The sequence below is a fragment of the Mya arenaria genome, chromosome 4 (assembly GCF_026914265.1).
Source record: "Mya arenaria isolate MELC-2E11 chromosome 4, ASM2691426v1".
NCBI lineage: Eukaryota > Metazoa > Mollusca > Bivalvia > Myida > Myidae > Mya > Mya arenaria.
The window spans coordinates 8,904,715-8,919,461 of NC_069125.1; the positions used below are offsets into that span (position 1 = coordinate 8,904,715).

General features: G+C 34.3%; 2 protein-coding genes across 2 annotated transcripts in view; both read right to left on the reverse strand.

Moving 5' to 3' along the window:
* Positions 1-256: 256 nt before the first annotated feature.
* Positions 257-5,178, reverse strand: LOC128229877 (uncharacterized). Its single transcript, XM_052941763.1, has 3 exons — positions 5,085-5,178; positions 2,085-2,213; positions 257-444 (listed from the first exon to the last, which is right to left on the reverse strand). Exons 1-3 carry the CDS (start codon positions 5,176-5,178, stop codon positions 257-259), a joined length of 411 nt encoding a protein of 136 aa, XP_052797723.1.
* Positions 5,179-13,177: 7,999 nt separating this feature from the next.
* The window catches only part of LOC128232620 (uncharacterized), a 28,705-nt gene continuing 27,135 nt past the window's right edge, over positions 13,178-14,747 (reverse strand). The window contains exon 17 of the mRNA XM_052946283.1: positions 13,178-14,147. Coding sequence (XP_052802243.1) covers positions 13,992-14,147 — 156 coding nt within the window. The 3' untranslated portion in view covers positions 13,178-13,991. The remainder of the gene's footprint in view (positions 14,148-14,747) is intronic.

The window sequence follows — 14,747 nt, forward strand, 5'->3', positions numbered from 1 at the left end:
ATGTATCATAGATCGTATGCCGACAGCAAAACATATTTCAAATTAATCTACATGTATTTCCATAAATAAATCATTTGAAAATTTATTTGTTTATTGTACAAATATTTAAGTTAACAACGTCTGATGAATTCATTATTGTTAATGCATATTCGTTGTATGACCCAAACAAGTCAATAAACACAGTTATTAATAATAGGTGTAAAGGCTTTACTTATTGATGCCGGTTTTCGTCAGACGTGCATTTTGCCTCTCCTTTTCATGTTGTTAGATAACACATCAGTCGAATAATCATTGTAACAATCACCAAGATGTTCCCTGTTGTCTTATACAAGCGGTTTGCCCCGTTGCACAAATCGTCGTTATCGCAGTAGCATGTTTCGATCTCCAGGATTGTCTGACACCCAACCGGCTGCGTCGATGACGTTATACAACCACGTGTTACAGCTGAAACAACCAATCAGAAGCTTTGGTTAGATTATGCAAGAACGGCGTATCACTGGAACAACTATTCAGATGTGTTTGCTAGATTAAGTCACCATGGATAACTAATGAAAAAAATAATCAAAAGTGTTGACTTGATTGTATATCGACGGAATAAACTAAAATACCAATCAAAAGCATGTCTTGATTATACAACCACGAATTACTACTGAAACAACCAACCAATATTGTTGACTAGATTATACCCCCGTAGTTTACCACTGAAACAACCAATCAAAACTGTTTGCTAGAGTATGAAACCACTGGCTACCACTGAAACAACCAATCAATATTGTTGACTAGATAATACAACCGTGGTTTACCACTGAAACAATCAACCAAAACTTTTTGCTAGAGTATGAGACCACTGGCTACCACTGAAACAACAAACAATATTGTTTACTAGATTATACAACCATGGATTACCACTGAAACAACCAACCAAAAGTGTTGGCTGCCTTATGCATATCGCATTAATTGTTTCGACGAACACACCAAGAAACATTGTGTACTCATGTCATTGGTTAAACTCGCATGGCGAACTACTCAGTCCACTGATTAATAGCAGAACATGCATGCGCTAGTTTTAGTCGGAAACTTTCACAAATATCAAGCATATATGCACTAATCCAACAAATGTCACAAAGGATAAAGTGATGGCGAGGATAGACACAGAGCAAAAACAGACACTAGTATAACATCGTTTATAGGTAGAAGTAAAAGTAAAATCATCTGGTGAGGATACAATTGACACAAACCATCACCATTGCAAGACGTTCAGGCAGTAGTGTAACAATAGTGACACGTTAATGTTCCTGCCTCTGGTAAGGGCATTAGTATGACGTCTTACATATGGAAAAGCACCTATGGCGAGGCTAGATTTGTCACACATCAATCATTCAAGCACTAGTGTAAGACTTAAATTACCAAAGCTTAACAACTCGGCAAACTTTGTGATATACGTCGTATATAGGCTTCAAGATATATGAAAAGGCGATGAGGCCGCCGGTGATTAGCTAACTTATCATTCCACTAAGTATACCAATTCAATAACGTTTACTTTTAGTATATGAAAATATTGATTTTGATTGGTATCTTAAACGATTTGGAGAAACTTGAAATAAAATTTAAATTAATGTTCATGACCGGTATCATGTCACTACTGTTCCTTCCTTAACACATTTAATATGTCCCTTGACGGTTGAAGACACATACACCACATGTCCAATATGGGCGCCGCCATGAAAGTCCATTTTAAACACCCGTATTTTTTCGATGTCATTTCTGTTGGATAACGGCAGAGATGCTCCGATTGCTGATATACCATTCGGATCACGCTCCACGAAATATACCTCAGAAGTACTACGTAGGACGTTCTATTGAAATTGAGCTACCAGAAACTTTACATAACGTGCTAGACATGTCTATGCCGTTAAATATTTTTTTTTATTTAACAATAGTGTTTATCCGAAAGAGTATCTAAATTTGAAGGTTTACCATAGTAACACCAGAATCAGGTTATTACATAAGGTGTGCGTTTCCGAACCAATACGGAAAATGCCGAGAAGTTGCTGCGATTGCTGAAATACAGAAAAGAAATCTACCTTCGTTCAGAACAGTCTTCACACACATCAGGCATCCCGGGATCGCTGTTACGCCACTGTCTGCAGTGTCTAGGTCCTTACAGGCATCAGTGTTGGCACATACATGGCACTGCAACGCATTGACTGGGGCTGCAGGAATAACAAGGTCCAAATACATGGTTTCTTATTCATCATCAACTATGCATATAATAGACACTCAGCGAGAGAGGAAATAAAAACATAGGGTTATTAGTGCTGCGTTTTGATCCGGGAAGTTGAAAACGACTCGAGTGATGTTTTAGAAATCTGCAAAAATACACGAACGTCGAATATGACATTCCTAATCTAAACGCAGTAGTAATAACCCTTTTATTATGCATTGCTGGTTTAAATCACAAAAAAAGACATGCCGTATATCATAATGAATGTTATTTTTATGACGAACTATATTATTTTATGGCGTCATTTTAAAAACGTCCAATGAAACTGCATTGCCAGAGTGGAATACGGACTGCCGTATTTTGCGATATGTATTGCGTGTGGATATCAAATGGGTATATAATAAAAGCTTTTAGCTATCTCATCAATCCCTTCGATGACATATATTTACTAGGGACTCTTAAAATGTAGTTTCATAAAATATTTCTATGATGAATGTCTATCATGTAAACAACAGTAAAAGTTAAACGGAACTGGAACACACCAGTTGATGACCCGATGAGAACTATCGTGTTACTGGGTGTTAAAGTAATGTACACTGTATGAGTCGACTATGTCGCAATGTTGATATAACTATAATTTGTCCAACGCTCACTTCGAAAGTCTCCAAGATAAACAGCATACAAGTTTCAAGTGTTTTATTTGATTATGATAATAATAAATAACAGTGATTACAATTCCTTTTCACTAATTTATAATGTTAATATATCTTTGTAATTTTGATACGAAATCCTAACAGAGGTGTATCCTTGACGCTTGTCAAAACCAGAATGTTTTATTAATATATTTTGGTCAGTATCTACCACGACTGTCATAAGGCTAAAAATTAGTAAATATTACATAACATTTATACTGGACCGCCGCATTTAGAAATAAGACGTTTTAACAATAAAATGCGCTTAGGGCGATAAGCATTAACGATATATATCTAAAGCATGTAGTTGTAACGTGATGGATATGTAACAAACAAAAGAGAATGGTAAAAGTAATATGCAATAGACATTTGAATATGCAAAATATATATGTAGTCTTATAAAATAAAATTTAGTAATAAAAATGCTACAAGTAAATTATCGCAAATAATTGGCGATGTAGCATAGTCATGAAGTACATGAAATATAATTCTATAAGAATAATTATTCCATACACAACCATAGTACTCCAGTTAATATCAACACTGTAGTTATAAGTGGATTCATTCTTTATGCGCCTTTATCGTTTCCGTTTCAAGAATTGAATGTATACTTAATTTTACCCTATTGACTGGTGAAACAAACTTACATGGGCATGTTTTGTTGATTTAAAATGAAATTTGAAAGGCGCTAAGGCGGCAGGAGTTCATTGATTCAATTGTTATTTACCAATGCAGTCAATTGATTACCCTAAGGATATGCGTTTGTGGATCGACTGTTTAGAACTTTACTAAAGTAATAACGTCATCGTTGTTTACTCTTCAAGTTGAAATAATTATTGATATGCTGACATATTTAAATAAAACCAGTACAGCTGAAACAGTGGTCTCAATATTTATATGAAAAGTATAGAAAAAAGCTCAGTAGCCAAACGTTTAAACCCCGTTTAATGGCACGGGTCAAACGCCAAAGACATAGAAAACAAAAACAAAACATCACAAACAAGAATCACGGAACAACAGCACAAAACTCCACAAACGACATAGTGCATATATACTATATAAAATCAAAGTGTGTTTATGAAGGATTGTTAGGTACCGCCTTGGAACGATCAGTAAAATAAATTTAGAGTGGGTTTAAACAAGTTTGCTCGCAAAACCTCATTCTTATCCCTACACGCCTGAATAAAGTTAACACGCAAAAGGTAAATCTTATCAAGTCTTGTTGTAAATCTGGAAGTTTTAGAGATACACACGTGTGATCTGTAGTGCAGAAAAAGTTTTACGACGATGACTTTAACGACGTTGATAAGTTTAGATAAGGTAAGCTTTACTCATTTCTATAAAGTTACGTCGCTCATTTTATGAGAAATCAAATAAAAACACACAAACACTTCCAATATATAACTTGAAATGCTCTTTCACAATCTGATATATCTGAAATGCTTATCCCATTCAGAGGGAGCCAACTGTGAAGAAACAAATATACATAAGAAACGGCTATGGATTTAAAGGGTATAATATAAGGTGGTTTATTTAAATTGATTTTTTTACTTGTATATCATAATATTTGTATACATATATGGACAAACTCAAAACTATCCTTTAACTCACATTTCCTTCAAAATAGTGTGCCTTTTAGCAATAGAAAGTAACATAATGATAACCATTGTTTGGGGTTGAAGCAAAGATTTTCTTAGACATCTTACGTTATATTGATGATATAATTAGCTTTTAATTTAATGAATATTTGTCTTTATAATGAATGTTTAGTAATCATTGTAGGGCATATATGATTGTCAATCAATGCGGAAGTGGTTGACAGCTGACTTGGCAAAAATACGATTTTGGTTGTTAAGCTGTCACATTTGCCTTATATTCATAGTATTTTAGTTGGATCATTTTCTATGTGAAGCAGAGAGGGCCGGGGTCCTTTTTGGACTGGAGATTACTTTTGGGGAGCAGACGATGTTAGTCTGTCTTCTAGTAGCTCACTTTTTGTAAATATATATGTATAAATTGTAAACGTAAATAAAAGTATGGACTCGGAATCATTGTCTTTCTGTTTAAACAAGTTTAAGTGGACACTTAGATAGTACTCAGTAGTGTTACGCTACAAGACATAACAATTAGTGACTCCATCGATTCAGGATAAAGTCAGTACTAGTTACTTCGCTTTTGTCGATAGCCCAACGTTACTGTTTCGTGTCGGAAAAGGATGGCGTGTGGTCCGAACTCGAAAAGAAACGCCGCTTTGAGCAGCATCAACCTAATAAAAGAAAGTAGCATTTAAACTTTCAACAGACTGAGATATTACAAAAACGCGGGAAATGAATACGTATTGGCCATCCTGGTGGGCAAAGAAGTTGAGAATTTAGAGTGAAAAATCGAATCACGGACATAATACACCATGAAAATGAAAACTTACTTCTAGTGGTTACATGTCCGTGACCATATACAACATATCAGTTGTCTATATACATTCAAGCCCGACCAACAGAATTACTTGCGAATGACATCACCAAACACATGCCTGCATTTTGTTCAGCTGTCACTGGCGGTTCAATGTGGGGCGTATCCATAAACGAACTGGTCATATTTCACATTATTTAAACCTAACGGCTTGCAGAAAACAGGTTTTCAACCGAACGTTGGATTCGAATATGCAGGTGTGTCCAAACACAGTATCACATAAAACCAGCCAAGTACGTACAAGTTTAGCAGAAAAAGGGGCATTTGAACTGAAAATCTAGAATTCCCTTTTTTTAAAGACAGGAAATGCCCAAATTTACCTCCAGTGTATTTTAGACAGAAATTTGACCTCCACGATTTCGACACTATCTCATTATAACTGAGTGCTACTTTTAGCCAACCATTTATAACAATCATGTACGAATTAATCATTGAAATTAAAAAAAATGTGCCTGCTTACGGGGACATTTGTGTCCACTTGTTAGGCAGAACCACCTTGCTAAATCAACACCCGTCCCTTGTTTTTAAGATTTGAGCATAATTTAAAAATCTACTGTTTGTTGCCTTGAAATACTTTTAATTCACTTCTCACCACAACCCAGCAAACAAGCACAAATGGGGCCAAATGGGCTATATCTGGGCAAGCCCTGTATTGGTTATCGATGTGGGGCCCATATGGGACCCATAATAGAAAGGTGTGCCCCTATTGGACCCACGTGGGTCCCATGACCAAGTAACTTTGCAGAAATAAAGTGACTAAGTTAAAAAAGAGAGTAAAAGTTGGTCCATTTTCGTTTTTTATGGATATTCTTTCATAAATATTCGTAGATGTGAACATTTACACATTAAAAGCTGTGTGTTGATCACTAATGTGGGACTCATTTGGGACCCATATACATACAGTTAGGTTTTGCCCATATATATCTGCATAAGCATGGCCGCGCATTTATGAGCATAAGTACAATTAGATAGTATTTCTTTTTCTCAGAGTATTTCACATTCCGACATCCAGAAGAAGTCATCACTTTTAATGCAAGATTGACAACCATTATTTCAATTGTTTTGTTCATAAAATAACTGATATATGATATGTATTCCAAGAACTACGCATCTGATATAGTAAACTGAAAACATCCATTTAGGAAGTAGTTCAGGTCCGTCCTCTTCTTCTCGTTGTGCGTTACACGCGAGCCAACATCATCAAAGGGACAAAGAGAGGAGTCAAATAACATATGTCAACCATTTCACCTGGTAACGAGTTGACACAGTGAATATGTACTTCTCCTGTGTGTATACAGGAAAGATTAAACACAATTATTTAATTTATTTTGCCTTGTTATTTTTCAAAAACTAGTTTGAGAACTCCCCCAATGTGACTTAAGTACTTGATATTTTGCTAAAAGTTAGCATAATTCGTCACCTTAGTGCAACGACTCAATATTTGCTTCTGTTTATATGTGCATTTATTGAGTTTTTGCACTAGGGTGACTATATATTGATTACACTATTCTATGTATAAAATTTCGAATGATCTGGATTTCCAAAAATGCTATTGATGGCATTGCCAATTAAGTTGAAGCATTGGGACATTTAAATTTGGACATAACTTGTCTAGCCATAGTTTGGAATCATTCTATTTAGTTGAAAAGGGGAACCTTTTTCACTTAAAAACGTTTATTAGGTATTATTTTGTCAGATATACTTTCTGCCGCTTGCATACCATATTACGCCACTTCATTTTCTGTGTTGATTCTACCAAGGACCTTTAAAGGCCATGGTTAAATATAAGAAATAATTTTAATATACTATGCATGCCAAATAATGACAAAATGTGTACTTTTAATTAGATTGAGAACTCCCCAAATAATTGTAACAGCAGAATATCTTGATTGGGTTGATGTTGTTGCTGTTGTTGTAGTAACCAGTAGTGGACGTTTTGATGGTGGTAAGCAAGTATTTGTTTCAATGACATTTAAACCCTTATTATGGTTGGAAATGCACGTTAGAACGTGAAATCAGTAATCATTATATTTCATTAAAGGATATCGAAACAAATAAAGGGCATCAAGATCACTCATCGATTTAATCCTGTACAGATAGATACTCACGCAAACGGGATTTTCGGCCTAACGTAACTAAGTTTTTCATGTCTGACCTTTGAATAATCAGCTATAGGTCTTTCATTTCAACTTGAAAAGCCGACTTACCATTGGTAAGTAATGTAATACGAAACTGTCAAGAAATGTAAAAAAAATATATAAACACAATGATCAATAAAAAAATGGTAATGCGCAATGTAAGCATGTAGCGAGTGTTATGAAGGCTTTGATATTCACTGGACAGTTTTTTTATTGAGTATTACAATTTAATACTACATAGTTATTCGAAACCATAACGTTCTTGATCATGTGCTAATCGAGAAGTCTATGTCCTATATGTTGTTGACAATCTACCAAATCGTTGTCGAGACTGCTTACAACCTCGGACCCTCAAGTGTTTCTACGCAGTCAAAGTATCTCCTTCAATAAGTGTAAGAAAGTGCATTTTGCAGTTGTCGCACGTGCTTCGCACATTTCTAATATTGTACAGGATTTGCACGTGCATCAACAAAGAACAATAAAAGAACTTCTGAAAACTGTCTTGCTTGAGGCTTCACAATACTTGCCTTCTTAAACATTTAATGAGCACGCCAAGCCATATGTACGCCTATACATATTCACGTGTACTTAACAGAGCTTGGTTGATAAAGGCAATCCACGTGACCAAATCCAACTTTTATGCACTTATTACACAAATGCAAAACGTCGTTTCAACCAAATCCATCATGAAAAGGTGACCAAATGCTTCATATTATATTTCGAAGTATTTTAGTAATGCAATTGTACAGAACGCAAAAGATTCAGACTCATCGCTGTAGTTAGATGAATACTTAAATCAGCAAAGAATTATACTTACTGGCGTCTCTGAATCTTTTAGTTTCGACGAAGTAACCAAATTGATTAAAACAATATAAGGCAGCACAAATCATTAGTTCGACTGCATACTGAATGAACTCGTTATGAATGCTGTACCTTCTTTGACCCTCGTTATCTTGTTATATAACATACCCGTTCATGAGAGTTCCCATATAGTGACAAACGAGAATAATCATCCTATTTATTAAGGTGGATGCAAAAACAATTCCGACCACTAGTTATCGGTCTCTTTTTAAAAATTGAGCAACTTATTCTTAATAGAATAAACTGATATCTGGAGCGCAATAAAATCTATTGTCCTTGTGCACAACAGCATAGTTTGCAGAAGTTGGGTTACAACTTATTTCACTGAGCAAGAAACGGAGTATTAAAATATTGAACGTAACGGCATTTTAATGCTTAAAATAGACCGACTGGATAAAGTAGGCCTTTTTTTTAAAATAATTTAAACGTCTTATAAAAATCTGATTTCTGATATCGTAAGATATGCAGGACAGGTATCAAGCCCATTCGAAATAATTATTATCCCTATTTTATATATCACCTTTTTGTCTCCAGCGCTTAATTGATATCGTTTACCAACACTGCCGCACGTGAAACATAGAGATTAAAGCAGACAAAACGAACATGATAGTATTCAGTAAAAGCAAGAAGCCGTTGAAAGGAGGAATTAAATATGGAAAACTTCCCCCAGACATATAACTTGTTTACTGAGGAAAATAATAACTTTGAATCAGATGAAATATTTGATGATCTTTTACAAAAAGCTAGAAACTCATTGTATCATATGGTCTGTCGAGGCGTACATCCCTTTGAAGATGACTTACTGGTGTAATGAAGCCTCAACACCAAACTTGTCCTTTCTACACTTTTATAAGGCGCTGAGCTATGAAAACAAATACAACAGCGTCTGTTAACGATGACCTTGACAAGTTCCAACACCCGATTGCCAAGTAAATACAATGTTTTACTTTGCGGACAAGATCCGTACAACATGACCATACTTGTGGAAGCTTTATACGGAATAAGCTCGGAGGTGTAAATAAGAAAACTTCTATTTCTGCACGAAAAACTGTCGCTTCCAGAAAATAACAAAAGAGATCTTTACAGGATAAAAAGTGGTTTACCTTGGGCTTAATTCCCGATATATGTAAATTACTCGACATATACAATCGTTGTTATTGATGTGCATGGACATTTGCGACCAAAACGATATATTAAAACTATGTTTTAATGCTCATTGTTTCAGTACAAAACATGTCTGTACAAATATATTTTTCATTTAGTCGGAAATATTGACACTTCATAACCAAACAAAGTTATTAAATGTACTAACCACATTCCATAATTGTTTGTTCGAACTTACTTAAACTTACGTGTACATGTCTTATTTCGTGTAATTTCCTGAACGCTGGTGCGATTAAACATTCATTTTTCACATTTTCTTCGTGGGTTTTCCCTGTCTTTCGATATACATAACATACATAACATAATGTTTATTGTAGTACAAGGCCTCCGGCCCAAAATACAAATATCAGAGAATTACATAATAGTGGTGACAGAGTTATGCATATATAAGTAGTATAAATATAAAACTGTATAATACAAATATATCAGGAACATATAACTATGATAGAAAACTATCGATCACGAATGAATTCCTCTCGAATAGCAAAAGCCTTTGCAATATAGTGTGCAACCAATATAACACTTCGCCTATTGTAGTCTGATAATAGTTTGTAAAACAAGTGAAGCGTTATCATTCTATTTTCAAGTTGGTCATACAAGTACGTTTGTCTAACATCATTGTACAACGGACAGAGTAATAAAAAGTGATATTCATCCTCTATAACATAGACATTTCGTTTCAAACAATAAGGACAAAACCTGAAGTCCCGATCAATTTTATCGTGTCGGCCTTTTTCAATTTGCAATACGTGACTAGAGCAACGGAAATTAGAAAACGTCTTTTTCAATATGAATGGTAGATCCATGGAAAGGTATCTTTCTGGGTTTAAAAGACTTTTATAATATCTGTAGTGTAGCGCTTTCGGAGAAGAATCAACAAATCCCTGCATCTTCTACATTGCACAGTCTTTAAGTCTGCTTTTAAATAGCACAATAAAGTTTGTTATATTTCCTACTTCGCCAGCGATCCATGCAAAACCGAAACCATGTTCGAATAAAAGTTTTTTCACTCCTGTGGCCCATGTTGTCTTGCCAGCACCGTCTAACTCGCGAAGCATTAGATAACAGTTTTTAGGGTACCTATAGTTAGGCATGCTTATCAGTTTTGTCCAATACTTTACACAACGAGTCATATATATCACATTTAAAGGAAGTCTTCCACACTCGCCCAACGCTAAACAGTTAGAAACATTTCTATTTAGACATGCTATATATTTACTAAAGCTTGTATGTACACGTTCGACATTTTCAATATGACAATATCCCCATAACTCCGATGAATAACACAATATAGGTGCAACTATCGAATCAAACAGTTTGAATGCATCCTTCAACTGAAAGTATCCAAAACGTTTCTGAAACGCATATATATTTGACACTGCCTTCGGCTATATCTGTTTAAATTGTTAATCTGCGCAGATGCTATTGGTGAAGTTCAGAATTCACAATGTTAAATCGCTTTTCACTTGTCTCAAACGTGACTAAGATATAGTCATATATCCCATGTAATAAGCAGTTCTATTTCGTTTCGAGAAGCCATCGGCACTTGCAAAATAATGTTTCACACATATTTTTTTTATCTTATTTATTTTTTGCTCATATTTGCCATATACAAATATCATGCCAATGTACATTATAAAGAGAGACTTTGTTTAATAACTTGTTCAATCTGCAATATCCTAATAGCCTTTAACCGCATGAATACAGCGTAATACTATTTAAGGTAAGATCCCATCAAAAAGTTGCATTTTTACTATTTTTCTTCTTCCCATTCCAACCATATTTTTGTCTCACAATAACATAAAAACAGCATGCATAACTCCTAAAACCTTCTATATACGCACCCAAGTTTCATTGACCTAGCTTGCAAACATTTTATGATAAACAGGATTCAGTCAAAAAATGGAATTTTCATTATTTCCGTTGCCATATGTGTTATCGAGACTACCATAAAATGACGTGCATAATCCCATGCTCATCTTTATCCACATACCTAAAGTCAGATTTCACCCGTGAGCTATGACCTTCTTTGAGTATTCAGTTAATATTTCAAAAAAAGAGTTCCGTACACCTTAAACGTTCTGTGATAGCTCTCAAGGGTTCTAATCAACATATTGTTATTTAAAGGGACATTTTCAGCTGAACCATAATGGTTATTTCATCTGCTTACATTTACACTAAAAAGTAAAGACTAGACGTGTTTGGGTGAAACGCCAACTGTTTTGATACCGTCAACAAAACAATTATAAATTGTCCTGACATTAAATGCGAGTGTTGGAAAGTTGATGGCTATGCATATCAGTGATGCCGTATAAGTTAAATTTATTATCTGACCACTGATTCGTGAGTGTGACCTTGACCTTTGACCAACAGGCATGGGTTGTGCAAACGACACGCCGTCTTATGGTAGACATTTTCACATTTAAAAAAAAAACCTTTCATGGCAAAAAACAGCCAGGGCATTTCTAGACAATATGCAAAACCTTATAAAATGTATCCCTGGCATAGATGACAACAGCTCAAATTCTGCTGCTGATGGAATATCAGGCTTGCCTTCCGAATATATAGATATGCCATATATGGAACAAAATGATTACTAAAATGTTTGACAAATAAGTATTAAACACGAGCTTAGAAGACAGTTTTGATTATATAGTTTTATCTTGCTGTCAAAAATTGTCAAGCTACCAACTGAGCTAACTCGTCAACTTACAAGTCGTGGCGCAAACCACAATGCTTGTATTGTACTTCAACATTTAAATTATCAAAATAAAAAACAACATAATAACCAAAGATTCTCTTGAATTATTGAAAAATAAAACTAGCTATATCTGATAAGCACATTACCTTAAGAGTTCTGAATAGCACGGTTGCCAATGTGTGAAACCTTTTGTCATTTGCAGGAAGAATTTAGAAAATTTACGAAACTCAGAGTAATGGAATTTTCTACTAATATTTAAGGAATGAATTGCGGGATTGATGTCATTATCGGGGTATTAACGCAGTTTGGGTGGTTAAAGTGTGTGCAGTCCGAAGGACTCCACGCTTACTTTATCCAGCCCAATTGCGTTCATATCCCCGATAATGACATCAATCCCGCAATTAATTACTTATATTTACAAACATTGTTGATTATTTCATTCAAGATTTGTTTATTTTTTTTTTACTTCATTTCATTTAAGAAAACCTAATAGTAATCCTTTCTCACCCATTCTGTAAATGGAACGATTCGACCGTAACCGGAAACAGTTGATCAAATGACGTCACAATAACGCGTGAAAATACCAACCACAATACCAACAAAACATATAATATATCATAAACTAACACTTTCTAAATGGTTGATTTATTTTACGGACTCTGCTGACACAATACTAACAATTACAAGATAAACAATATCCATTTATAGTGTTATGTGATGATTCGCGATCCGAACATATCCGAAGATGTTGCGTTCTTCGGATGATAACCGCAATTGCCGAAAGACAGTCCATTTAAGGAATGGATTTTGAGGTGTAAACATATAAGAATGAGCCCTTGTAACACGTTCAAGTTAAAGCTTTTCCATAAACCTTATTTAGATTATCGCACGAAGCGAACGACAATGGTAAACAAACGAGCAAATTAAATAATTTAATGACTTTAATCAAATTAACAACACTTTACATTTTTCAAAAATTTAAAACGTGTTTGACAAGAATATAACTTAATACGTCTAACATTCTGCAGAAGCATTAATGTAAGTGCATAATTACATAAATACATGTTTTAATCGTTCGCATAGTTTACACATGTATTTTAAAGAAACATTTTCTCAATATCAAGCCTACTTAAATAGGAAGTACATGTATCACAGATAAAACTAACAGAATTTATTTAACAATAATGTATGATGATATAAAGAAGGTAATGGTGACTGCTAAATTGTTTAGGTAGCAGTAAATTAAAAAATTATAAATACTCACCCCCAAAAAGACGATACCAAGTTCATATAACACTTTTTTCACTTTTTAAGTTTTTCATGAAAAATAACAAGATACCTTTTTTGTATAACCTAACGCCTATACAATTTATAAAACGAAACGATTCAGTTGCCTGCATAAGAATAACTTTCGGTACTCATAACTTTGAACGTCAATGTAATTATATTTGATGTAAACGTATTGTCATAACTCAAAATTTACCTCAAACATCGTTTGTTTCTTGGGTAAGTACACATTCTAGTAATCTTAATATCGCCCACAAGTTAATGAAGTTTTATAAATTGACTCAAATTAAACACATGCTCATGTATGTATACTCGTGAACGATAAAACACCAAATATTTCAATCCTTTAAAATGAGTTTGAGTACGATTCCTTCATGCCTCAAGCATGGTACTCTACGGTAATCTTAAACTTAAACATAAAATTTCATTCCAGATTTCAGGATTAATCCTAAGTATTATAAATTGTATACACGTTCGTCAAAGTCATTGTATTTTATTGCTCCGCGCTTGCTCTCTCCAGGTGATAATAGATTAATGGCCAGAATTTTTGAACACCCTCGGCATTGTTTTTTGGAAAAAACTATGTGAACTTTCACATTTGAAACATCCTCCTGAAATTGACAATCAATAATATCAAATTTAATTATAATCATCATACTTATAGTTAGTATTTTTTATTTCACAAACTGTTGGCTCGTCTTATAAACGATCTTTTTATGGTAACTTAATGATATAATCACATACAGGATTTTGTTTTGATTTTTTCGACTTTGGGAAATCTCATTATCATGCCAAAACAGCTAAAACAATACGAAATATACATATTTTAAGCTTTTTGCACGCACTAAACCGTATCAGAGCTGGCTTTGTAAAGATCTTGTTTTGGAGTGTCTGTTTTTCAAGAAACTTCTTTTTTTATTCGTTCACGGAATCTGTTTTTACCGAATTGAAAAGTGTGATATTTTTTGGGGAAATATACATTTTTCTACAAGGGGAAACAGCCTTAAGAAGGCAGTAATTTGCAACAAGAAAAACACTGACATAGAAATATCGAATACTTAATAACGTATAAATATAGTTTTATTACTCTTGCACTTTGATTTTGGCTCCTTAACAAAACATGTTAATTTAATATTGTGTGCCTACAACAATTAGCATATTTTGATCATTTTTGCAGAGCCGTTCCTTACTACAAGACTTCATAAGAAGTG

Bases quoted from the DNA above. Each gene is read 5' to 3' on its own strand.
- LOC128229877 (XM_052941763.1), bottom strand. From the start codon at position 5,178: ATGCTGCTCAAAGCGGCGTTTCTTTTCGAGTTCGGACCACACGCCATC. The intron at 2,214-5,084 runs GTAACTAGTACT...TTATTCCTGCAG, and splicing joins GGGCTATCGACAAAAGCGAA to CCCCAGTCAATGCGTTGCAG. The intron at 445-2,084 runs GTAGATTTCTTT...TGGTTGTTTCAG, and splicing joins GAAGACTGTTCTGAACGAAG to CTGTAACACGTGGTTGTATA.